The 24,689-nt window shown below is 43.0% G+C and overlaps 1 protein-coding gene across 1 annotated transcript in view; it reads left to right on the plus strand.

Annotated features, from left to right (window-relative positions):
- The window catches only part of F8 (coagulation factor VIII), a 38,645-nt gene extending 14,469 nt beyond the window's left edge, over positions 1 to 24,176 (plus strand). Inside the window, exons 11-27 of the mRNA XM_083371856.1 lie at positions 1,061 to 1,272; positions 2,541 to 2,691; positions 3,961 to 4,170; positions 5,070 to 5,258; positions 6,573 to 7,362; positions 8,545 to 8,710; positions 10,089 to 10,301; positions 10,951 to 11,179; positions 11,933 to 12,115; positions 13,703 to 13,819; positions 14,575 to 14,646; positions 15,654 to 15,739; positions 16,732 to 16,887; positions 18,694 to 18,838; positions 21,871 to 22,019; positions 22,635 to 22,811; positions 22,899 to 24,176. Of these exons, the coding sequence (XP_083227982.1) occupies positions 1,061 to 1,272; positions 2,541 to 2,691; positions 3,961 to 4,170; positions 5,070 to 5,258; positions 6,573 to 7,362; positions 8,545 to 8,710; positions 10,089 to 10,301; positions 10,951 to 11,179; positions 11,933 to 12,115; positions 13,703 to 13,819; positions 14,575 to 14,646; positions 15,654 to 15,739; positions 16,732 to 16,887; positions 18,694 to 18,838; positions 21,871 to 22,019; positions 22,635 to 22,811; positions 22,899 to 23,054 (3,401 nt within the window). The 3' untranslated portion in view covers positions 23,055 to 24,176. The remainder of the gene's footprint in view (positions 1 to 1,060; positions 1,273 to 2,540; positions 2,692 to 3,960; positions 4,171 to 5,069; positions 5,259 to 6,572; positions 7,363 to 8,544; positions 8,711 to 10,088; positions 10,302 to 10,950; positions 11,180 to 11,932; positions 12,116 to 13,702; positions 13,820 to 14,574; positions 14,647 to 15,653; positions 15,740 to 16,731; positions 16,888 to 18,693; positions 18,839 to 21,870; positions 22,020 to 22,634; positions 22,812 to 22,898) is intronic.
- Positions 24,177 to 24,689: the final 513 nt, after the last annotated feature.

The following is a 24,689-nucleotide window of genomic DNA, read 5'->3' on the forward strand; positions in this document are numbered from 1 at the left end:
CCTGTGCCTCCTAATCAGAAGGAGAAAGCAGAAATGATGCTTCTCCTATCTAGTTCACGTCTACCACTTCCGGTCAGGGTTGTCCCCACATTTTCCTACTTCAGTCTTCAAGCCAGCTTTGTATCTTTCAAGATTAGGAAGGTGATTATAGTTGAATATCAAGCCTGAGATGCTAAGATGCTAACTGCGGATGATGCCAGCCTCGTCCAGTTTGTGATGAATTTTAACGTCTACAAATCTCAGCTACTCTGATAGTTGGGGCAAACTGGAATATTGACAAATCTCCTTTAAAATTCCATTTCATTGTTCGTGGGCTTTATTTGTTGAAAGTACCATCTGCCCTCTTCCTATCAATCCATTTCCTTCTGTTCTAAGGCTGCAAATCTGCCCGCCACACTTTTTGTGTGTCTGTGTGTTTAACCATCTGGATTTCAAAAGTTCATTGCTGCCCTCTTGTGGAAAAGAGCCATTGTTGGAGGCAAGTGTCAAGTCCATGTGAGCAAAGAAATTAGGAGGCTTAATTAACCCTAATTAATAAAACTAAATTAACCCTAATCCTAGCCCGTTTCAACTCAAGAAAGTTTGTGTCTTATAATAACATGTGTTAGTTAGAAAAGATGGTACCAGACTCTTGATTTATAATAATTTATAGTTATTCAGACCAACTTATTGTGATCTTCTAGTCTGGATAATTGTCAGCTAGTCTTAACTATGAATACAGAGGGCTTCAAATCATGAGTTGGGTAGCTAGTTTGTTTGCATTATTCTGATCACTTTTGACTCATCAGAATAGCCAAATTGGCATCATGGATTGCATGCGTATTTATTTCTTGAATTTATATAGCTGCCTATCTCACATATGTACTTATATATCATTACACAATATGGGTATTTTTAACCTTGGTCTTCACTTGATAAAAGCCAGTGGGCTTTGTAAACCATGGCTTACAGCATGGTGTGCTATCTAGGCTACCGGGTGGCTTAGTTGTTCAACAAATGTGACTATGGGAAACCAGTAGGAAAGTGAACTATGTGATTTTTGTGGCTTGTTTCTTCCTAGATCAGAACATGAAAGTGATACCAATACGACCTAAACAGGTGTTTGCATACAGGTGGAAGATAATGCCAGAAGATGGCCCGACCAGATCTGATCCTAGTTGCCTGACTCGCTACTATTACAGCTCAATCAAACCTGCTAAAGACTTAGCATCTGGGCTTATCGGACCCCTCCTGATCTGTTTCAAAGAAACCATGGATCAGAGAGGCAACCAGGTTTGTTCATTGCTACATCGTGGCAGAAACAACTGGGCTGTTCCAATAGTAACATTAGGCTAACCACACATTATGCCGGGATGTAGGAAATTTTATATGCTTCTCTTGAGACTTCAGAATTCTTTGGCAGCCCTCAAGGGTTAAGATGTAGCCCTCAGCTCCATCCATGTGGAGTTGCTTCAAGTAAATGTGGTAGGTTTTTTTTTCAGATCTGGTGTTTAAACATCTTATAAACAGGGTATTTGGTGCTACATTTCCACCATGCTTCCAAGTGGGTGTAATGACTAAAGGATTGGCTTGGGATTCAGTCATAGAAGTTCCCAACGTCTTTTTGAGACTATTGAAGACTGTCAACCACACAATGATGTCATGTATGCCATCTTCATCATCTTGAAGAAAAAAGTGCTATTAGTATTAATAATTGCTATTCCTACCCATATAATTGCACTCCTCCCCCTCCTCCTCCTCCTCCTCCAATTTTAGATTCATAGATTTGGAAGAGATATTAGAGATCATCTAGTAGTTCGACTCCTTGCTCAGTGCAGGTCCGTGGTAGCATCTTTGACAGAGGGCAATCCAACCTCTGAAGACTTTCAAACAACAGAAGTCACCCCTTTGTATGGCACTCTGTTCCACTGCCTATTACTAGTATCTGAGTGCTTAATGGGTGAAAGATAGCTCTTCCAAATTATACCTAGAATGGAACTGGAAATGGGGTGGAGAATATTTTACAAGAGCAGCAAATAAATATATTCTGCATGGTGACTCTTCGTAACGTCTTTCATGTGAGATGTTATAACATACGATCTTTTGCATCTACTGAAGTCTCTCAACCAGTTCCAGAATCAACGCTGCATCCAATACATTTCACTCACCTGATTTAGGATGCTAATTGAGCACCATCAACAGTTTAAAGTAAGGTGTGTGCCTTAAAACTACTGTTCCTTTGCTTGCAAAGAAGATCGTTGCCAGGGTCATTTGTCCTTCAATGAGGTCATTTTTTGGAGAAGGAAAGACAGATTTACCAGCAACTAATTCACTAGAAATGTTTAATCCATAGCCTGGCATTATTCAATGAGCAGAGACCTCTCTCTCATCACTTTTTTTTTCTCCACCAGAAGAATTGCATAAGATAGACAGGGTTGAAAGATCGTGGCAGTCTTACAAAAAAACCTTTGGATTGTTGGTCTTCCTGGTCCAACATCTTAATCTCTAGTTCCCCTCCCAGATCCGGACCCATTTATCCCGTATTTTTGTAATTCCTTCAGATGATTGCCGATGAAGCAAGATTTCTGCTGTTTTCTGTCTTTAATGAAAATTGGAGCTGGTACTTGTCAGACAATATCAAGCAATCTTGTTCCGATGCAGCCAACGTTAATCCCCAAGACGCTGAGTTCTATGCATCCAACCTCATGTACAGTGAGTAGCTCCAGAATTATTATTTTTCTAAAAAAAATGGTGTGGAGAACAGTGAAAGAAAGATAAGAATGTCACATGTGCCTTTCTTACATGTTAAGAATGTCACGTGTGTCTTCCTAGCTGAAGTTGTTGTGGAAGGTCTAATCATGCTACTCCAAGTTGGATACCAAATTTCCTTATATACTCAAAAATTGAAAATTGGCTGTTGTTGTTTCTTTCTTCTTCTATAGGACAGGTTTTCTATGAGGGTATAACTTCCTGTTTTCCTTACATTTGTTTTGGAGCAAAGCTGTGTAAATAGCAAAACCACTACTTATCCCCTTTCAGTGGGAACCAGTGTAGCGTAGGGATTAATTTACGGATCAGAGTTGCAAGTTTAAGTCTTCTGCAACTGAGTGACTTTGGGATTTACAATACTCTTTCTCTCTGTCTTACCTATCTCAAAGGGATATTGTTATTGTTATTGTCTGACAGCCGCGGACAGGAAAGTATTACAGAGGGTGGTGAGCACAGCACAAGGCATTGTGGGCTGTCCCCTGACACCACTGGATGACCTCGCCAGGGCTCGTTGCCTTGGAAGATTGAGGAAGATTCTCAGGGATGACTCACACCCTGGACGGTATCTCTTTACTCTCCTACCATCCGGTAGGAGATATAGGAATATAGCCAGCCGTACCAACAGGCTGAAAAACAGCTTTTATCCGTGGGCTGTTAGGCTTTTGAATGGGATATAATCTCTGTGAATTTATGCAGAATTGACTTGGGAGGCCAGTATGTGGTATAGTTGGTTCACATGGTGTGGTAGGATGGAGGGTTTGTTGTCACTGTGTGTTGGGGGGAGGGAGCACGGGGAGAGGCTCAGCTAATCTCAATGTACACATGTTGTACTTTGACAATGAAGATTGATTGATTGATTGATTGATTGATTGATTGATTGATTGATTGATTGTGAAGCTAAAGCTAAGGCAGAATTCCACGCAATCCACCTTAAGTTCATTGGGGAAAAAGATGAGATACAAAATGATAATAATGTTGTCAGACATGACAAATCATCGGATGAGCTTTCCCCAGATCCAGTCCTGCATCCTTAGATACGACTGGACTTTCTAGAGGCCATTCTGGCTGAGGATAATGAGATTGTTGTCTAGTCTTTGATGACATGGTCCCTTCCATATACCAGGATCAATTCCCTTGAGTGCTACAAGGTTTTTCTTGTTGTTGAAATTCTTTTTTTACTTCATAATTCTTTTTTTTTCACTCTTCTTCCAGGTATCAATGGATATGTCTTTGATAATCTTCAAATGAAACTCTGCCAGAACCAAGTGGTATATTGGTATGTCCTGAATGTGGGTGCCCAGAGCGAGATCCTCTCTGTCTTCTTCTCTGGAAACACTTTTAAGCACAACACGGTCTATGAGGAGGTCCTGGCAATCTACCCTTTCTCTGGGGAGACCGTTATCATGTCCATGGATAATCCAGGTTAGGCTGACATTAATTGTTCTTTGAAGAAACGTGGTGCCTTCGGAGGTTGATGAACTAGAATCCCCACCCTTCCTGACCATTGACCATAGGGCAGATGTTGCTACAAATTGGAATCCAACTGATGTCCTCCAGATACTCTGGATGAAAACAATTGGAAAACATATGACAGTTATAAACTTATAACATCATTTAGTCCCTTCATCCAAATCTCAGGACACATTTTTTTTAAAAAAAAAACAAACTTCACCTGGAAAGAAAGTTGCCTAACTTTTAGATACTTCTTAAACTTTGACAGTTAAGAATTATAGCTAGCAAAAAGTGCAACAAATGTTGAGTGGTACAAAACAGGGAGATCTTTAGATCTATAGGACTGGGAAAAATGGAATTAATTGAAAATATTATTAATGAAGAACTGATGGACATTTCAGTTCAGTCTTATCTAAGAAAAAGACAAGCCATCTAGCATTCAATGACAAAGAGGTTCAAATAGTTCTCAGAACCACTTTAATGAACTCACTTGACCTATTCCATTTTCACAATGCCCTTACCTTCTTGACAATAAAAAGATTGATCAATGAAATTCATTATGAATCTTTATTTCTGGATGGTATTATGTTACTAGAAGTTTGACAAGTGTGCACCTGTTTGAAGGCTGAAGGCCATTCTTCGCTTCTGACGGGCATGCTAGAGGTCACAGTCCCCAGCTTAAATCTTTTCTCCAGTTGCAACAATTTGGTAATAACATTTGAAGGTTTCTTCATGGTCTCCAGGTCATATTAACTCTGAGGTCCCAGATTATGCACCTCTGATATAATCTGTACAGTATGTTATTTAAATCTTCCTCTCATTTATTTCTTGGTTTTTCTTTGGTTGGGTTTTTCTTTTCTCTGAGACAGGCAGATGGATGCTGGGATGCTTGAATCCTAATTTTCGAAAACAAGGAATGAGAGCTAAGTTAAGTATTTTTGTATGTCACCAAGAAGAGTATGTTGACCAGGACTATGAAGAGTACTACAATGAAGGCATTCCATCAGATTATATCAATGAAGCCAATACCCTACAGGCAAGAGGATTCTCCAAGAAAAGTAGACATCTCCAACTATGCTCAAACCAGCATCGGAATGCTACCTCACTTTCAAAAGATGGGAGGCTGAACTGCCTTGAGCAATCTAACCATCTTCTCAAAGAAAACCATCAGAAGAATTCCACTGGCCCACTCATCTCTCCTGGGAAACCCTTATCCCTAGATGAACCCTTGTTTGACATCTTGCCCAAGGATGCTTTCCCCATAGAAGAACAATTGCCTCTACTGAAGCAAAGTTTTGAAGGACACTCTCCTTCAGAAAACTCAGCACTCACACAGGAAATACCACATCATAATAACCTTTCCTTAGCAAGTTCAGCCAATTTAGACGGAAAAATTCTTGGTGTAGGAATTCACAGGCCAACTGATGGCGCTGGAACCTCTACATCTTTAAGTGAACGTCTTTCCCTTGGTAATAATGATATTCATACCGTGTCCCACAACGAAGCCATCGATGCAAGGCCTCTGAGGAAGACTCCTCAAGATAATGAGAGGCAAAAGATTATGGAGCTCAAGAGAAATCCAACTGCTGGATTGCCAAATCTTTTGAACAGCCAAAACCCCTTATATGATATTATGGACAGGCCTCTCCATATTAATAATATCAAAAATGATAATGATGGGTTCCCTATAAGTCTCTCTTCTACTAATACTAAGAGAGAGAGCTTTCCTCTACAAGGAGATTTTGAAGAAATAAACCAAGGCAAGCACCTCGAAGGAAAAGAATCTTTGCCTAGTTTCAATGCTGCACCCGGTAAGACCAGTGTCACAAATTCCCATGGAGCCTTGAATGTATTTGTGGAGCAAAATGTTACACCAAGTAGGTCAATTTTAAGGATTCCCCAGATAAATGTATCTGGGAAAGGGGATATTTCACACCTAGAAGGAACCTCTCCATCACAGTTAGCTGGCCTGGGAAGGAGTATCAGTTCTAACCCAGAAGAGACTCAGCCAAAACTAAACCAAGGGAGTTTAGAAATGTCAACACATGGGACAAAGTCAGTGACTTGTCCACAGCATTCCCACGGTTGCAACAGACCCTTGGGAAAGAGGTCTGCAAAATCACAGGAAGCCACGCTGGATGAAATAGCTGCTAGAGCAGATATCCAAGCAAAAACTCCCAGCAAGGGTGATAAGAGAGTTCAGCCATTGCTCAACTTCCTTGGGACAAGCAGTAAGACTGAATCTTCTATAACAAGACTTCCCTTAACAGGTAGGACTAAAGGAGATGATCAAATAACAAATGATGGCAGAACCACAGCTTCCCATTATTCTCTACGGAACATAATCCAATATAATCTAAGGCCATCCCCAGCAATGAAGAAGGTAATCAATTCCACTGTGATTCCTCATCATTTTAGAACAGAAACAAGGATCCATAATAGGGAGACTAGCCAAGGACTGATTTCAAATGATCTTGCGGAAGGAAACATTCCAGAAGTCAACTTTATTTCTCCAAAAGACACAGAACAAGCACATACATCTAGCCCTCCCAAAGATGCACCAATTCTGAGACAAACTGGCCCGGAAAATCTTTTGCAATTGCAGCTGAGGAAGTCTGGTGGAGATCAGGAACAAGCATTAAGAAGTGAATCTTCGAGGGCTAGCATTAAAAGACAGGAGATGAACATCTCACCACAAACTCCATCAGCAAATGATACGCTCTCTCAAGACCTTCTGGCATCCAACCAGAACATTCAAGGGCAGCTGTTGAAGGAAATCAATAGCTCAAAAGAAATGAATGGCTTCAATGATGAACAAAAAGAGATTCCCAGCTCAAGAGATCGAACAGCAGTATTCAAAGGGAAAGAAGAAGTAGGAATCTCACTCAGCAAGGATTCAGGGACTGAGTTTCATGTGAAGGTCTCCAGAACCTCTTTAGATGTCAACCAACCAACAGGAGGGAACTTCTCAAGACCTATGAAAGAGAAATCTGACTATGATGAATATAGCAATACAGAGGAGACCAAGGAGGGTTTTGATATCTACGAAGATGAACAGGATCCCCGTATGTTCACTGGGAAAATCCGACAATATTACATTGCTGCTGTTGAGGTGACATGGGATTATGGCAGCTCTATTCCCTCTCCATATCTGAGAGACAAGTAAGTTTTCCTTTTGCCTAAATTGCTCAGGTCGTTCAGTGGGCTTTGTGGCTAAGTGGGATTTGAATCCTGTTTTCATTTGTAATTTAAAGCCAATATTGATTGACTTAAAGAACAGAATAGCACAGTTGGATGGGACCTTGGAGGTCTTCTAGTCCAACCCCCTGCTCAAGCAGGAGACCCTCTACCATTTCAGACAAATGGTCGTCAAATCTCTTCTTAAAAGCCTCCAGGGATGGATCAGCCACAACTTCTGGAGGCCAGCTGTTCCGCTGGTTAATTGTTCCCTCACTGTCAGGAAATGTTTTTGATAGATCAGTATTGCCGCTTGATTGTAGAAACAGAACCAAAAGTCAGAGGTAACGGTAATGACTGAATTCATGGGTGTCGTTGAATATTCACGTTGTGCTCTTTGCTGCTAACTGCCGCTGTGGCTCCACATTTCGGAAGAGTAGAACAGCTGCCATTTTGTAAATGGAAATATTCACCAAAGACTTGAGAAAAGACGTGTTTCTTTGCTCGAAGCTAGCAAAGAGCTATAACTGACCCAGTAGCATAACTAAAAAGTACTACCATGAAGCATAAGAAGAGCTAATTTCAGAGGACTTGGGCAGAAGTCAGACTAACCAGACTTAATGATCCAATATCTCAGGGGCTGCCCCAAAGAAGAGGGAGTCAAGCTATTCTCCAGAGCACCTCAAAGCAGGACAAGAAGCAATGGAGGGAAACTAGTCAAGGAGAGAAGCAACCTAGAACTAAGGAGAAACTTCCTGATAGTGAGAAAAATGAACCAGAGGAACGAACTGCCTCTAGAAGTGGTGAATGCTCCAACACTGGAAGTTTTTAAGAAGAGACTGGACAGCCATTTGTCTGAAATGGTATAGGGTTTCCTGCCTTAGCAGGGGGTTGGACTAGATGACCTCCAAGGTCCCCTCCAACTTCTTCTTCTTCTTCTTCTTCTTCTTCTTCTTCTTCTTCTTCTTCTTCTTCTTCTTCTTCTTCTTCTTCTTCTTATTATTATTATTATTATTATTATTATTATTATTATTATTATTATTATTATTATTAGAGAGAAAGGATGGGGAAATATTACAGACTGCATACAATGTTAGACTATCTAGCTCTGGGTGGAATTTGAAAAGTTCCGTTTCATCACACCAGTTGCTTGTATTCTATGCACAGTGATCCGAGGACCAGCTGGAGAAAGCTCTCTCGAAGTTATAAGAAAGTTGTTTTCCAAGAATATTTTGACAGCACTTTTACCCGACAGATGGTCCGTGGAGAGCTAGATGAACATTTGGGTATTCTGGGACCATACATCCATGGACAGGTTGAAGATACAATCGTGGTAAGATAGAGGGGTGTGGGTGGAAAATATTAGCGGGTCAAACCTCCCGTAATTAAACTGGACTTTAAAAAAAAGGAATATTTTGCCTTTGAAACCCCACTCCTATATTTGCTATTTATTGATGTCTCTGTCTGACCTTCTTTGCGATGTCCAGCTCAGCCATCGGAGGAGATCAAAGTGAAAATTAGCTCTAAGATGAAAATATCGGATACCCATCTGACAACCTCATGATGAGTGGTGGGATAAAAGATGGCCCTGGTTCCTTCTTCCCTTTGTAGTCCTTCTCTAAAAGGGAACCAGCCAATGCAGACGATAACAGTTCGTTTTGCGAGCAATGTCAGAATCTGGGGGTTGGTTTGTTCTACTCTTCTAGCATGTAAGGTAAAAGGTAAAGGTTCCCCCGCACATGCGTGCTAGTCATTTCCGACTCTAGGGGCTGGTGCTCATCTCCGTTTCAAAGCCGAAGAGCCAGCGCTTGTCCGAGGACGTCTCCATGGTCATGTGGCCGGCATGACTAGATGCCAAAGGCGCACGGAACGCTGTTACCTTCCCACCATAGTGGTCCCTATTTTTCTACTTGCATTTTTTTATGTGCATTCGAACCGCTAGGTTGGCAGAAGCTGGGATGAGTAACAGGCGCTCACTCTGCTATGCGGCACTCGGGATTCAACCCGCCAAACTGCCGACCTTCTGATCGACAAGCTCAGCGTCCTAACCCACTGAGCCACTGCGTCCCTTTTTCTAGCATGTAACTCACATCCAAAAACTGACAGATGAAATCAGCTTTTTGAAGGTCCTGAAGTAGTGTGGAGAAATCACGCCCCCTTGATTTCATTTGTTGTTTCTACTCACCACAATCCTAAGAGTCTGTGGTAAAAAAAAAGAAAAGAAAGAAAAATAAAGCATCCATAGCTTCAATTAAAACTGATAACCTGCAAATCATTCAAAACACAGGTACAGTTGCAATCATTCTGGGCATTTTGGTCACCAAAGGACCTCTGGAAAAATTTTCTTTCGCATAGCTTCCAGAAGGTGAGGACCAATCTTGCTTTAAATTGGTTTCATTAAAGAGTAGCAAAAGAGTAGCAATAGCAACAACACTTAGACTTATAGACCGCTTCATAGTACTTTTCGCAGCCCTCTCAAAGCGGTTTACAGAGTCAGCCTATTGCCCCCAACAATCTGAGTCTTCATTTTACTGACCTCGGAAGGATGGAAGGCTGAGTCAATCTTGAGCCGGTCAGGATCGAACTAACCACTGTGCCACTGTGGCTCCTAGAACAAAGAAGAAAGTTTTCAGGGTCCCCCATAGCCCAAAATCTGTGGGTTCCTCAGACCTTCTTCGTATTCTACTTCTCGTGTTTCTCCCTCTTGTTAGGTGACTTTCAAGAACATGGCTTCCCGACCGTATTCTTTCCATTCGAACTTGCTGCCCTATGAAGGGAGCCAGGAAGATGGAGAACACCGGAAGCCAGAGGCTGTCCAGCCAAACCAAGTTCGCCAGTACTCTCTCAAGGTGTTGCCTGAAATGGCTCCGGGTACCAGTGAATTTGACTGCAGAGCGTGGGCCTACTTTTCCAGCGTTAACCTGGTAAATGGGGGGTTCTTATTTTCTTACTGGGGTTACCAACATCGGAAATTTAGAGATACAGAAACCTGAAACTCAGATCAGGAATTTGCACAGGTTAAGCACCACAATCCCTGTTTGCACGAAATTCTTTAAAAAATGATGTGCAGAATAAGTTGTGGGGGGGCGGCTTCTGTCGGATTTAAATTTTGCTGTCCAATGAAATGACCCGAATAAAGGAGACAAGTGAATGAATAAATAAAGAGATCCAAAGGACTGTCTTGTATAATAAAGGATGTATGGCCACTATACATAGTATATGTATGCCCGGTTTTCTGCTTTATAATCAAACAGTGACTTATTAACTAAGCCAGCTCTTTCAGCACCAATTAAAACAGTTAGCCGAGTTAGTTAAGCATATTACAGCTCTGTTGTAAATTATACATTTACAACTGTAAACTGTGAAGCCAGCAGTAAAGCCAAATATATTAACATTCAAAGCAAATAATTAAAAAAAAAAGACAATTTCAAGGGCGTTTTTAATGCATTTCTAATGGTAAACCAAGATACCAGCAAGCTGGATGCTCTGAATGAATGTCCTTTAAAAATAAGGCTGTTCCGAGGCAATGTCATTCTTCTTTTTCTGATTCTCTTCCTCCCTCTTCTGTTCCAGGAAAAAGATCTGCATTCCGGTCTTATTGGACCTCTGATTATTTGCCAGGCTTCGGTGATCCGTACCACACACATCAGACAATTGGCTATTCAAGAATTCTCCTTACTCTTCACCATCTTTGACGAAACAAAGAGCTGGTATTTTGCTGAGAACTTTGAAAAGAGCTGCCCGTCTCCTTGCCACATCCAGATGGACGATCCTGTCCTGAAAAGCAACCATACCTTCTATGGTAAGGAGAGTCCTCCGTCCCCGTTCTTTCCTGCTTATCGTCCTCGTCTCCCAAAGAAATGCTTAGGAAAACCACACTAATGTTGCTGCCCCCTCCCAAATACAGGTAGTCCTCGACTTACAACAGCTCATTTCGTGACCGTTCAGAGTTGTAACGGTACTGGGAAAAGGGACTTAGGACCACTTTCCACAATTACAGCTTTTCACAATTACGGCCTCCTCGTGGTCACGTCATCAAAATTCATACACTTGGCAACTGACTCATATTGATGACGCTTGCAGTGTCCTGGGATCATGTGATCCCCTTTTGCGACCGTCTGACAAGCAAAGTCGATGGGCAAGCCAGATTCCCTGAACAACTGGGTTACTAACTGAACAAGGGCAATGATTCACTTAACATCTTTGGCATGAAAGCTCGTTAAAAACGGGGCAACATTCACTTAAGAAATGTTAAGAAATTCGAGGCTCAGTGGGGGTCTTAAATGGAGGCCTACCTATAAATCTGTTCATGGAATCTGATCCCCAATTCTTTTGGGTTGTGGTACCCTCAATGCTTTCTTTTTTGCTAGTGAGCCCCCTGGAATGACCAGCCATTCCAATCTTCTAAGAAAAGGGGCTGTTCTGTCTTTCTTTCCAGCAGGCATAAATGGTGATGTTCCTCACCCCGCTTTCCTTAATTGTTCCTAGAGTTTAAACTGCTAATTAAGACATGGCTGAATTGAACCTGGACGTTCTCCATTCTTTTTTCCCCTAGCGATCAATGGCCACGTGAGAGACACGTTGCCAGGGCTGGTGATGGGACTACATCAGCGGGTCAGGTGGTATCTGCTGAACGCAGGCGGCATTGAGGACATCCATGCTGTCCATTTCCATGGGCAGGTTTTCACCATCCGGATGGCTGAGGAGTACCGTTTGGCCATCTACAACCTCTTCCCTGGTGAGGCACAGTAAACATGCACCCCCATTGCCGGTCCATGCCTGAACGTAGCAAGAACAACTTCTTTAACCATAGAATGACAGACTTGGAGGCAACCACATAAGTCCTCCCGCTCAATCTTCTGCTGCTCAGTTCAGCGATTCAGTTTAAAGCACTTGAAACAGCTCAACTATCTACAACAGTTTCTCTCAAGCTCAGTGACTTTAAGATGCGCGGACCTCAACTCCCAGAATTCCCCAGCCAGTCATGAATTCTGGGAGTTGAAGTCCACACATTGAGGTTGAGGAAAACTGATCTACAGAGATACAAATAAGTGTAGAAATTTCGCCATCTTTGATATTTCCTCCCTTTATTTCTGGGAAAACCTTAGAATGGATCTTAGAAATCATTTACTACAACCCCCTTCACAGTGTAGAAATCTTGCAGCTAGGTTATTCCTGACAGACAAGTTATCCAGTGTCTGCTTAAGCAGAATCAATTCAATGGGATAGAAATTGTGTGAATAGAACTAAACATGTGAGGAATCCACAATCCATTGAAGCAGCTACCTCTTCTTCTTCCTCCTCCTCTTCACTACTATGCCATCAATGCTTTTACAAGTGTATTTAGTAATCCTTAAAAACGACTTGTAAAATGGGCATTGACGCTATCCTTACATAATCAGAGGTTAGACTGAAAGAACAAGGACATTGCCCAAACTCTCCTAATTTGCTTCTGGAACGTAAATGATGGCATGAAGCAGGGAGAGTAGGATAAGATGTCTACCAGCAGTTATCCAATCACCAGTAGAGATAGACTTTCACCAAACACAACTTTGCACTGGAAAAACTTCAGAAGACAGGCCAAAGTTTTTATAGCTTAGATTCGCTGTATACAATTTGAATACAGAGCACTTGGAATTCATGCATCCTAACTTTATCCTAAGGGATACGGTGGCTCAGTGGGTTAGGACGCTGAGCTTGTCGATCAGAAGGTCGGCAGTTTGGCCGGTCGAATCCCGAATGCCGCATAACAGAATGAGTGCCTGTTATTCGTCCCAGCTTCTGCCAACCTAGCAGTTCGAAAGCACGTAAAAATGCAAGTAGAAAAATAGGGACCACTACGGTGGGAAGGTAACAGCGTTCTGTGCGCCTTTGGTGTCTAGTCATGCCGGCCACATGACCACGGAGACGTCCTTGGACAAGCGCTGGCTCTTCGGCTTTGAAATGGAGATGAGCACCGGCCCCTAGAGTTGGAAACGACTAGCATGCATGTGCGGGGGAACCTTTACCTTTACCTTAACTTTATCCTGCCTTCTATAAAATATTATTAATCAGAGCTTCCAGACACTCGTCCTGGGAGTCGCTGTTTCCAGTACAAATTCTGACCTCAGCTAGTGCACTAATCCTTCCTATAGATTAGGGAAGACTTTTGGGACCAAAGGCATCACCTTCTTGAGTTGAAGGAAGCTCCTTAGATAAAAGATCCCACCAGATCTCTGCAATGTGCCTTGATACCCTTCAAGATATGTGAAATCTTGCCCCATAAAACGTAACCGCCAGAACAAGAGATTTGCTGATTGTCTATTATTCTTGCAACCTCTGGTAGGTGCCTTCGAGACAGTGGAAATGCGTCCATCTCATCCTGGGATTTGGCGGGTGGAGTGCGTGGTTAGTGAGCACGAACAAGCAGGAATGAGCGCCCTCTTCCTCATCTACAACAAGGGTAAGAAATTGAGGAGTTCCTCAACAACGAAGATCTACAGGTAGTCCTCGACTTGTGGAGGTCACACAGCAACCATTGAAAGTTCTATCCAACCCCCCAAAAAGGAGGCTTACATCCTGGGTCCAAAATTCTGAGGTTGCTCCCATCCCTGGTCACATGACTACACTTCAGGCACTGGCAACATGGCTGAGTGTCTCACAGTCCCATGACCGTATTAATGACAGTTTTGCCAAGAACTAGCAGTTACTTCTGGTTTTGGGAAAAACCACATCCATAGTGAATCATTGGCTTGCTTAATGACCAAAGCATTTGCTTAATGACTGTAATGTATTGGGCCTTGTTTTGCTGAGTGCACCACGTGGGTTGAATGCTGGAAGGTTGCTTAAGCAAGGAGCTGGCTAACGGCTCCCAGCTCCTCAGACAACCCGTCTCCAGAGCTGCCATTGGCTGCCTCTAGGGCGGCAATAGGTTGCTTTAAGCCTATTGGCCACCACCTAGAGGCCAGGGTATAAATAGCTGCATTCACAGCCGTTTCTCAGTTCAGTTCCTGCAAACAAATAAAGAATGTTCCTGCTTGAACTCACTCGCCTCGTCTCTTCACTCAAACAACGAACCCAGTACACAACAATGACCATGCTACCCATTTGACCACCGTCATGTTTGCTTAATGACAGTCACAAAAGATACTCAAAAACTGGATCGGTCATGTGATCGACGGTCATTTTGTCACCGTACCTTTTACTCTTTGGTTTCAGATTGCCAGACTCCTCTAGGCTTAGCTTCTGGATATATTGCTGACTCTCAGATCACAGCTTTAGGACACTATGGTGAGACGTTGCATATTACTTTAGTCCCTGATTGGATCCTGGTTTGCTTCTATTATTTTTTTGGTTCTGTTAAGGAAGAATGGGGATTTTATGCAGATATTGTCTAGGGATATTTATTGTGAAAGAGACTGACAAATATTCAATGAAATCATAACATTATATGCAAGTGTGTGTGTGTGTGTATATATATATATATATAAAATAAAGGGAACACTTAAACAACACAATGTACTGTATTTAATAGTAGGATGTCTTATTTTGTGTTCCCTTTAATTTTTTGAGCAATATATATATATATAACCATAAGAAAGGCCGAGCGCCAAAGAATTGAGGCCTTTGAACTCTGGTGCTGGAGAAGACTCCTGCGAGTCCCTTGGACTGCAAGGCGATCAAACCAGTCAGTCCTAGAGGAGATCAACCCTGACTGCTCTTTAGAAGGCCAGATCCTGAAGCTAAAACTCAAATACTTTGGCCACCTCATGAGAAGGAAGGACTCACTGGAAAAGAGCCTAATGCTGGGAAAGGTTGAGGGCAAGAGAAGAACGGGATGACAGACAATGAGGTGGCTGGATGGAGTCACTGAAGCAGTAGGCGTGAGCCTAAAGGGACTCCAGAAGATGGTAGAGGACAGGAAGGCCTGGAGGAAGGTTGTCCATGGGGTTGCAATGGGTCGGACACGACTTTGCAGCTAACAACAACTGGTTGCTTCCATCACCAGTCCATGTATCCATTTCTCTTAATATAAGTAGTTTGGGGAAATATTATTGCATGGTTACCCCAATGAGTTTCATCATCACTCTCTCTTAGATACGGACACCATTTTTGTTTACCGCTGCCCCATTAGCTATTTGTTTTCTGCCTTATTTGTGTCACCACTTGGGTAGGAACCCCTGGCTTTGGTCTTAAGGTCCAATCCAAGAACCACCACTAAAGAATATCAGCTATTGAAAGGCAAAGCTTGCTAAATCTTCAGGTCCTAGTCTCTTGTCTTCTTCCTTTGGTCCAAGGTGAATGGGTCCCCAGTCTGGCCAGGTTGGACAAATCTGGGTCAATCAATGCTTGGAGGAGTGACCAAAAGAACTCCTGGATCCAGGTAGGCTTGATCATTAGGATGGAGAGCTTCTACAGGTAAATAAGAAGCAGACATAATAGGATGCAGAATTATCAGGTGCCCTTCTTCTTTTAGACAACAGAGAAAGTGAAAGTAATTCAGCCGAGTGACCGAGTCGTCTACACAAAAACTAGATCTTGTGACACTATTTAAGATTAGCAGCGTTATTGGCAGCACTATTAGCAGCGCTATTTATTAGCAGCAGTTTTCAGGCTAGATCAGGCCTAATATAACTGGATAGCAATAATTCCTCCCTTTAAATTACCTTCAGTGAGCTTAAATGGTGATATTTGGTCTTAAAAGGAGGAAAGAGGACAAAGGGTTCACATATCCTACTATGTAGTGTGTATATATTAGGAGGGAATCCCAGGACCAGGATCAGCAGTGCCTTCTTTGAGGGTAGTAGGACGTCAACGTCTCCTAAGGAGACCAGTGCTGGTGTGAATGATGGTCAACAGCCATTTTGGTTTAATGGACAGATGTCCTTTTGACCTAGGCAAAATCAGCAGTTTCCAGATATTTATCATTATGTGAACAATCTTCCCTGTCTCATAACATTCTGAAAGACTTTACACTCCACTTTATCCTTTGCCAATGCATGAGAAGCAATGCATTTGAATCCTGCAGCTAACTCATTCCCTTCCCTATGCATGCTCTTGATTTCTCATCCTTCAGGACAGAAAAGTTGAAGATGTCATGATCTATCTTGCTTTTCTAGTTTGTTTCGTGAACAGGTGAAGCTACTTTTTACTAGGCTAGGCCACTGATATATTTAGCTGTGGTCCATTTTGTTCCATCTGCCAATAACGCTTTACATGGTAGCCTTTTTCAATGTGGCTTGAGTCCAGCATTGCTGAAGGCGGTGCTGAATTTGGAACTTGGAGGGGTGCAATCCCAAACATCTGGAAATTGAGGAAAAAGAGGTTTTATAGAAACTTTGTTCTCCAAAAGAAAAGAGTGTCCTTGTTCTCCAGGTGGACTTGCTCCAACCCAAGATCTTCCACGGAATAAAAACCCAAGGAGCGCGGCAGAGATTATCCAACTATTACATCTCCCAGTTTGTCATCTTCTATAGCCTGGATGGAGAGAAGTGGAAGAGTTATAAAGGCAATTCTACCAGCTCTCAAATGGTAATTACTTTTTAGCGATTCTCCTGCAATCAGAGAACGGAAAGATTGTTTGTAAATGTACTAATACAGTTGAGAATGCAAACTATCATTTCATGCTAGAAGGCGTGTTTAAGATGGTCAACCCATCAATAAAAGCAGCGGGACCCTTCAGACATGTCGAGGCTGCAAATCTTTAAATTTGCTACCTGCAGAATTGAAGTTTAAAGCTGGTTTCCACCTGACGATTGCAATAATAACAATTAATTTAATACATCCAGGATGGAAAAGCCTGCATTACATCTGATCCTGCAGTTGTCAGATAATTCTTCAATCTGCGAAGTAGCCTCAAGCCAAAACATTATAGTTGGGATAGAAAAAAAAGGCTAAGTAGGATTACTTGTGACTGAGAAAGAATGAGAGAATAGCTATGTTCCCATCTTTCTTAACCACTACGAAAGTAGAACAGATCAAGAAAGTAACACAGTGGTTTGAATATTTGGCATACCCCTCAAAGGAATCCAGTGTTTATTAACACAGAAGGTGGACTTGCTTGGCACAGGAATTTGTATGGCTCCGATTATATACGCTGATAAATGGGATGCATACATGAATGACCAGCAGGAGGTGGCAGTGGTTTATTTCTTCAACTGGGTTGTATGTAATCTGCTTGGCAGTTAATAATAAGATAGACGCCACAATAAAACATCCACCGTAAGGCAAATTAAGAAAGATGCATGTAATACTTTAGCAAATGGCAAAATTGATAACGCAGTAACAATCACAGTCTCAAGGTTCAATGAACACATCACTACAAGCAAAAACCTTGGATCGGGTTGGTTTGATCAGCAAAAGCTCCCTGGAACAACTCACATTTTAGCATCTTCGGGAAAGAAGTCAAGCTGGGGCAAATTATTTAGCTGAGCTTGGCTGAGGCTAAGCAGGGCCTGACCTGGTTAAGATTTGGATGGGCAGAAAAATATTGGGGCATAGGTTAGATTGGGAAGTCAAAAACCCAGTCCTGAGAAAGTGGTAGAAAAGCTCTTCCATGTTGCAACTTGGGAAACTATGGAGTCCTGTCCCTGAAGTCCTTTAGATTTGAGCTTGAACTCAAACAGATAGTAAGTCTAAGAAACAAAGAACATTTAGAAAGTTGATGGTCCTCTAATCCATCCTGGAGATGTTGAGGATGGAACCTGGATTGGGCTGTATGCAAACCAGGGTTTGGGTGTTTTTTTTCTTTGTTCAATCATGTCTCTTGGAGACTACCAAGACAAATCCCTGCAGTTTTCTTGGCAAGGTTTTCAGAACTGTTGGCCGTTGCCTCCTTCCTAGGGCTGAGAGAAAGGGACTGGCCCAAGGAGACCAGCCGTCAGGAAAAAGAAATCCAGGATTTCTGGAGCCAGGGTTATGTTCAAAAGGAGTACAAGTTCGTTTCATGTTACCTGTAGACCAGAATCTGAACTAGATAAGAGTCAATGGAATTCAAGGGGGCCGGACTTAGATCTTTTGTGGGCACGAAGCGAATCCAAATGGATGGCATGTTTGATCCCATCTTTAGGCTTAGCCCAATCATCTCTTACACCAGCTAGGCTCTGGGCCCAAAGCAGGACCAAAACTCACGATCTACCAGTTTCTAGCCTTGACTTAATCATTATACCAGATTGGCTCTGATGCAAGGCAGCAGTTTCTCACTCTTTCCACTTAGGCTGAAGATAGATTGCTGTCTATCTCAGGGTGTGGATTTCATGCAGAGCCCCTAATAACAGCTCTTGTCCTGCCTTACATGCCCCAATGTCAATAAAGCTGCTTTTCCCTTCTTGCCTGCAGATATTCTCTGGAAACGTGGATGGAGTGAGTGTGAAAGAAAATGCCTTCGACCCGCCCATTGTAGCCCGTTATCTCCGACTCCACCCAACGCACTTCAACTTTCGCAACACTTTGAGGATGGAGCTGCTAGGCTGTGACCTGAACAGTATGGAACGAGACCTTTCTTCCTTTTTCCATTCATAGGATGGTGGGATTGTTGAGGCAGTGGAATCTCAAGAGTCTAATAGGATGCACCTAGATTATTGGGATCCAATCTGGGTCAATCACTGGGACCGGAGGTTTTTCTCTTCCTAGCATTTGGACTCGTGCTGGAGACCATCTTCAGGGAATGGTGTGCTCTTCTGTGTATGATATTTACATATAGTGCCTGCTGTATGTGGCTTTTTAGAAATTGATTGGGGTGTTGATAGCTGGCTATTAAGTCGTTGGCTGTTGTTTGCTTGTGCTGCCCAGCCCTCTAAGTATTTGATAGGCTGGTGGTAAATCAGCACTCCTATTGACTGACGAGGGGCTTGTTTACTAGGCTTCAATCACTTCCCTGGCTCTTTTTGTACCTGCTTGTCCAACAATCTTAGTAGCTGCAAAATTGAATGTAAGTCCTTGTGCGTTCCCATGGTGAGGCTACCAATGAGTTCGAGTCTCCTTGTCTGACCGCTCGCTTGTCTTCTTGCAATCTGGTGGTTGGCTTCCTTCCGTCTGTCCTACATAGTCACAGAGGCAATCTATGCAGGGGATTTGGTAGATCACATTGGAAGTCTCTCCCGCCTCCAAGCAATCTTTACAGAGCACAATTGTACTGCATAATAGGTTACCCTTCACAGATGTCTGAGCAGATCTTTCTTAAATAGCTTCACTGAAAGAGAGCTGACCCCCTCTGAAGGAGGTTGTCCGACAATGCAACTGCTGTTACCATAGGAGGTTCCTGCTAATATTTAGCCAAAATGTGATTGGGTGCAACACCTTTGGTTCTTGTCCCCCCATCTCAACCAAGAGCCAGCAGATGTATTCATTCCATTTTTGTGTGTGACAGATCCTTGAAGACATTTTTTCCCTGAATAGTCACTATAGCTCTGGGACGGACATTTTTGTTCCCAGAAGTCATTGTTGTCAATTTACACTGAATACTAGCAAGCAGTGACTGGCTTCATCTTTTTTTTAGGGATCATCGTGAGATTTTATTCAGTGGGGTTCAAACCCTCTGCTGGGAATTGAGCTGAATCCATGAATCACTGCACTTTAAATGACTCTATATTCTGTGCCAGCTTTTCTCTGCCCTCAAGAAGTAATCAGTTCAGCCCCAGGCAAGCTTCTCTGGAAAGAAAGTCCCAAAGATGGAGTGTTAGTCAGGGATACTAGATCCAGGTTGGTGCGAACGAAGAGACAAGAGTCCAATTCTCTCTGAATCACATGTTTATTCAGATCTGGACAAAGGTAGGTCTTCCCATAGGGCTGGGAAAACCCCTGATTGACTTCTTTAACATGCTTTTATGCTGCACCTGGTTGCATAAACAGGAAACACAATGTCTGTATGAAAATAAAGAAGTTACTAAAATATATGTGCCCCACATCCTATAGCAATAAGTATTCTGAGCAAGCTTTATTTTAAGAACCTTTATTTATTATTTATTATTTGGATTTATATACCGCCCCTCTCCCGAAGGACTCGGGGCGGTGTACAGGGCAATTAAAACACTATATACAACACATAATATACAAAAATTAAAATAAATTAAACCAAGTAGCCCTAAACAATAAAACATGTTCTAAAATTTAAAATCTAAAATCTAAAACCCCAATCCCTCAGTCCAGGCTGGCAAGTTCGAATAACCAAGTCTTCAGGTCGCGGTGAAAAAAGCGAAGGTCGGGAGCTGTCTGGAGCTCAACGGGGAGCTGGTTCCAGAGGGCAGGCGCGCCCACAGAGAATGCTCTCCCCCTGGGACCGCCAGTCGACATTCCCTGACCGATGGCACCCTGAGGAGGCCCTCTCTATGGGAGCGCACAGGGCGATGGGAAGTTGACGCCGGCAAAAGGTGCTCCCGTAAATAATCCGGGCCCATGCCATTTAGGGCTTTATAGGTCATCACCAGCACCTTGAATCTCACCCGGAAGCCAATGCAGCTCACGGAGCAGAGGTGTTACATGGGAGTATCGGGAGACCCCGATACTTTGGGGGTTTCTCTATCATCCTTCCCCACACACAGGACCTGTCCCCTTTATTTCAGCCATTTCAATATAAGAATCTTGATCATCTCAATATTGATCAACAGGACCTCCACTAAAAAAAAATCCTGTTTATGGTGCAAAAAAGTCCCTTTCTGGTGGGGGCATTATCTGAAGGATCAACAGGTCTTCCTTGTAAGCATGTTGCCCATCAAATCACTAGGGCTTGTTCCATGATGAAGGCAATGAGGGTTAGGATCCAAAGCAGTTGGTATACAGTGTATACAGTTGAATGCCATTCAAGGAATGAAGATCTGGCACAAGAGATAGAGGTAGAGAAAAGAGACTACCAAAGCTAAATGGACAACAGTGGACAACCATTTGACCGGGATGATATATCAGGTTTCCTGCCTTGATCAAGTCTTGGACTAGAAGACCTCCAAAGTCCCTTCCAGCGCTATGTTTCTATGTTCTGAATGAGGATTACTAGGTTTGTCTATTTCAGGGGTAGGCAACCTTGGCTCTTTTATGACTGGTGGACTTCAACTCCCAGAATTCCTGTGCTGGCTCAGGAATTCTGGGAGTTGAAGTCCACCAGTCATAAAAGAGCCAAGGTTGCCTAGGTAAAGGTAAAGATTCCCCCGCACATACGTGCTAGTCGTTTCTGACTCTAGGGGCCGGTGCTCATCTCTGTTTCAAAGCCGAAGAGCCAGCGCTTGTCCAAGGACGTCTCCATGGTCATGTGGCCGGCATGACTAGACGCCAAATGCGCACGGAACTCTGTTACCTTCCCACCATAGTGGTCCCTATTTTTCTACTTGCATTTTTACGTGCTTTCGAACTGCTAGGTTGGCAGAAGCTGGGACGAGTAACAGGCGCTCACTCTGTTACACAGCACTCAGGATTCGACCCGCCAAACTGCCGACCTTCTGATCGACAAGCTCAGCATCCTAACCCACTGAGCCACCACGTCCCACACAAGGTTGCCTACCCCTGGTCTATTTTCTTTCCCTCTAGGCTGTTCCATGCCACTAGGAATAGAGAGCAAATCCATTGCTAATGAACAGATTACGGCCTCCTCTTGGATTGACAACGCATTCGCTACTTGGTCACCCTTTTTGGCCCGGCTCAATTTGAAAGGAAGAATAAATGCATGGAGACCAACGGTAAATTGGATGTCTATAACAGTGTTTTCCAAATGTGGCAGCTTTCAGATGGGTGGACTTCAACTCCCAGAATTCAGTTCCCTTCTCTAAGCCCTCCTTCCCGAACCCTGTAGTTTCTCACTGTATGCACTGTGTCTTCCTTTATTTTGGCTCCTTCCATTCCAGCTGCAATGATGGCATTGCATTTTCCACAGTTCTGCCCAACTAATCTGCACAGTCCCCTCTTGCCTGTCTTTCAATGGGTCTTAAGAAGATGTCTCTTCTCTCCCAGGTCTTGGGTAAACATCCCATTGGGCCTTTTTCATGGGATGGGGCAACCACTTTGGATGACTTGCTACCTCCAGGTGTCCGTTGCTCTTTTTTTATATAATCCAGGTCGTCCTCGACATTCCACTACAAATTGAGCCCAAAATTTCTGTCGCTAATCAAGAGATTTGTTAACTGAGTTTTGTCCCATTTTACAACCTTGCTTGCCACAATTGCTGTTGTAACTTTTGTCAGTCAAGGATCACCTGCATTCTTTCAACCTAATCTGTGATCAATAAAAAGAAACCAGGAAGTCTGAAATTTTGTTTTCCAAGGATGGAGCGACTGGAATTTCCGTCTTTTCCCCAGGTTGACAGCACCGCGGAGTGGCTTCAGGTGAACTTTAAGAAGACCGTGCGGGTGACAGGACTAATAACTCAAGGTGCCAAGTCTGTCTTCACCCATATGTTTGTAAAGGAGTTTACTCTTTCCAGCAGCATGGATGGCAAAAACTGGACACCCGTTCTTCAACACGGGGAGAAACAGGTCGGTACCATGTCTGCATAGTTCATTCTTTCTTTATCAGAGAAAAGGCCTGAGAAAAGTGACAGCTACAATCCTCTCATTTTTCAGGTTTTCCAGGGAAACGGTGATTATTTCCAGCCCGTGATGAACTTTCTGGATGTCCCATTCTTTGCCAGATATTTGAGGATACACCCACTCAAGTGGAACAAACACATTGCGCTGAGGATGGAGGTGTTGGGCTGTGACACCGAGCAGATGGACTAGTCAAGATGAAACCACCTTTGGCTTTTGCTGCAAACGCTCAAACGAGGAGGGTCTTCCCCTGCACAGCCCACCGCAACAGCACACTTATCATGATAAAATAAACTTAAATTTCCTCTCTTGTTTTTGAGAACGGTGCTTTGCCGCTTAAGGAACGACGTGAAGTCCCTGCAAAATGTTGCAATAGTATAACACTTGGCATTTGTCTACTGGGGGTTTTGTTAGGATCACATTGGGGAATTTATGAACACCAATGTATCTTCTCTTGCTAAGTTTGTGTTGGGCTTCTTAGAGCCGGGAACAGTTAGCTTCATGAATTCCTATGATCTGCTTTACGCTTTCAGCTGGTGGGAGGGAGGATTTGAAATGTGCACGTTCTTCCCCCATCACTGTTCTCATGATGGTTCCAGCAGTGGAGGTTTTCAAGAAGAAACTGGACAGCCACTTCTCAGATTGGGTAGGGTTGCCTGCTTGAGCAGGGGGTTGGACTAGAAGACCTCCAAGGCTCTATTTTGATTGATTGATTGATTAATGGTCTTCCCAAAGATTCCACTGATATCAAAAGAAGAGGAAAGCAACATCTTCTACTGATTAAGGAAAGAGGAGGGATTTTTTGCCCCCTTTTTGGGGGAAAAAAGAGATCCTAATTATTTGCTAGTCTCCAACTTTTTGAGGAAGCTACAGAGAGCCCCTGAAAGCCTGATTAACCTGTATGAGGCCAAAGCATCTAGTCAACATGTCTCAAAGTGAACCATAGACGTATCCTTTTCTAGAACCAGCCTCGCTTTGATATTGGACTACAAACAGTCCTGTAGTTTGGGACTGGTGGGAATTGTCATCTGTCAACTCAAGAGGCTATTTGGTTGAAAAAACTGTTTACTGCTTCTGTTTGAATCATCTCCATATCTGAAGTGATTAAGCTACCAGTAAACTTCCTTCTGCTTCTAGCAATTGTCTAAAGGGAGATAGTTTATCTCCCTTTTAGCCACTCTTGTCCCCAATCCTGTTAAGCAAAATCCAGGTGGGTCCTTCAGTTGTTAACCCAACTGCATATTCAGCACTTGCATATCATTTGCTCCATGCAGACTTGAATGTAGCTGGAGAATACAGCCATGTAATTAAAGAATGTTTATCTCATGAAGATCTGTACTCTCTCCTCTTGATTTTTCCTGACTGATGCCTCGGCACAAAGTCTCTGCAATGGACCGAGTCAGCATTAATACTGATAATAATTAATTACCCAGTGAGGAACCCCTTCCACGGGTGAATATTTCCCCCATACGTTTTAAGGCTTCCAAATGCAACCTCAGAATTATTCAGAAGAACTCGGTTTATGATTTTATTGCATGGGGGCTTCATCTTTCCAAATGTACACTTTCCAAGATTACTGAATGGTTGCCGGTCCAAGCAGCATCCCAAAGAGACAGGCAGGCAAAATTTGAAAAAGGATGTAAGAGCCTCTGCTTGCACACAAGGAAGACCAAGCGTAAGAAAACCTAGGGAGCTTTGCATCATGGTTAAAGAGAGACAGGAAGGATTTTACCAGGCAAAGGTTGTACAAAAGGGGTTCTACCACCAAAAAGGCCCAACTCAATGAATAAAGGAGGGCTTCCCAAAGCCATCCCAGACCACCCACCA

Source organism: Vipera ursinii (assembly GCF_947247035.1).
Source record: "Vipera ursinii genome assembly, chromosome: 12".
In the NCBI taxonomy this organism is placed as follows: Eukaryota; Metazoa; Chordata; class Lepidosauria; order Squamata; family Viperidae; genus Vipera; species Vipera ursinii.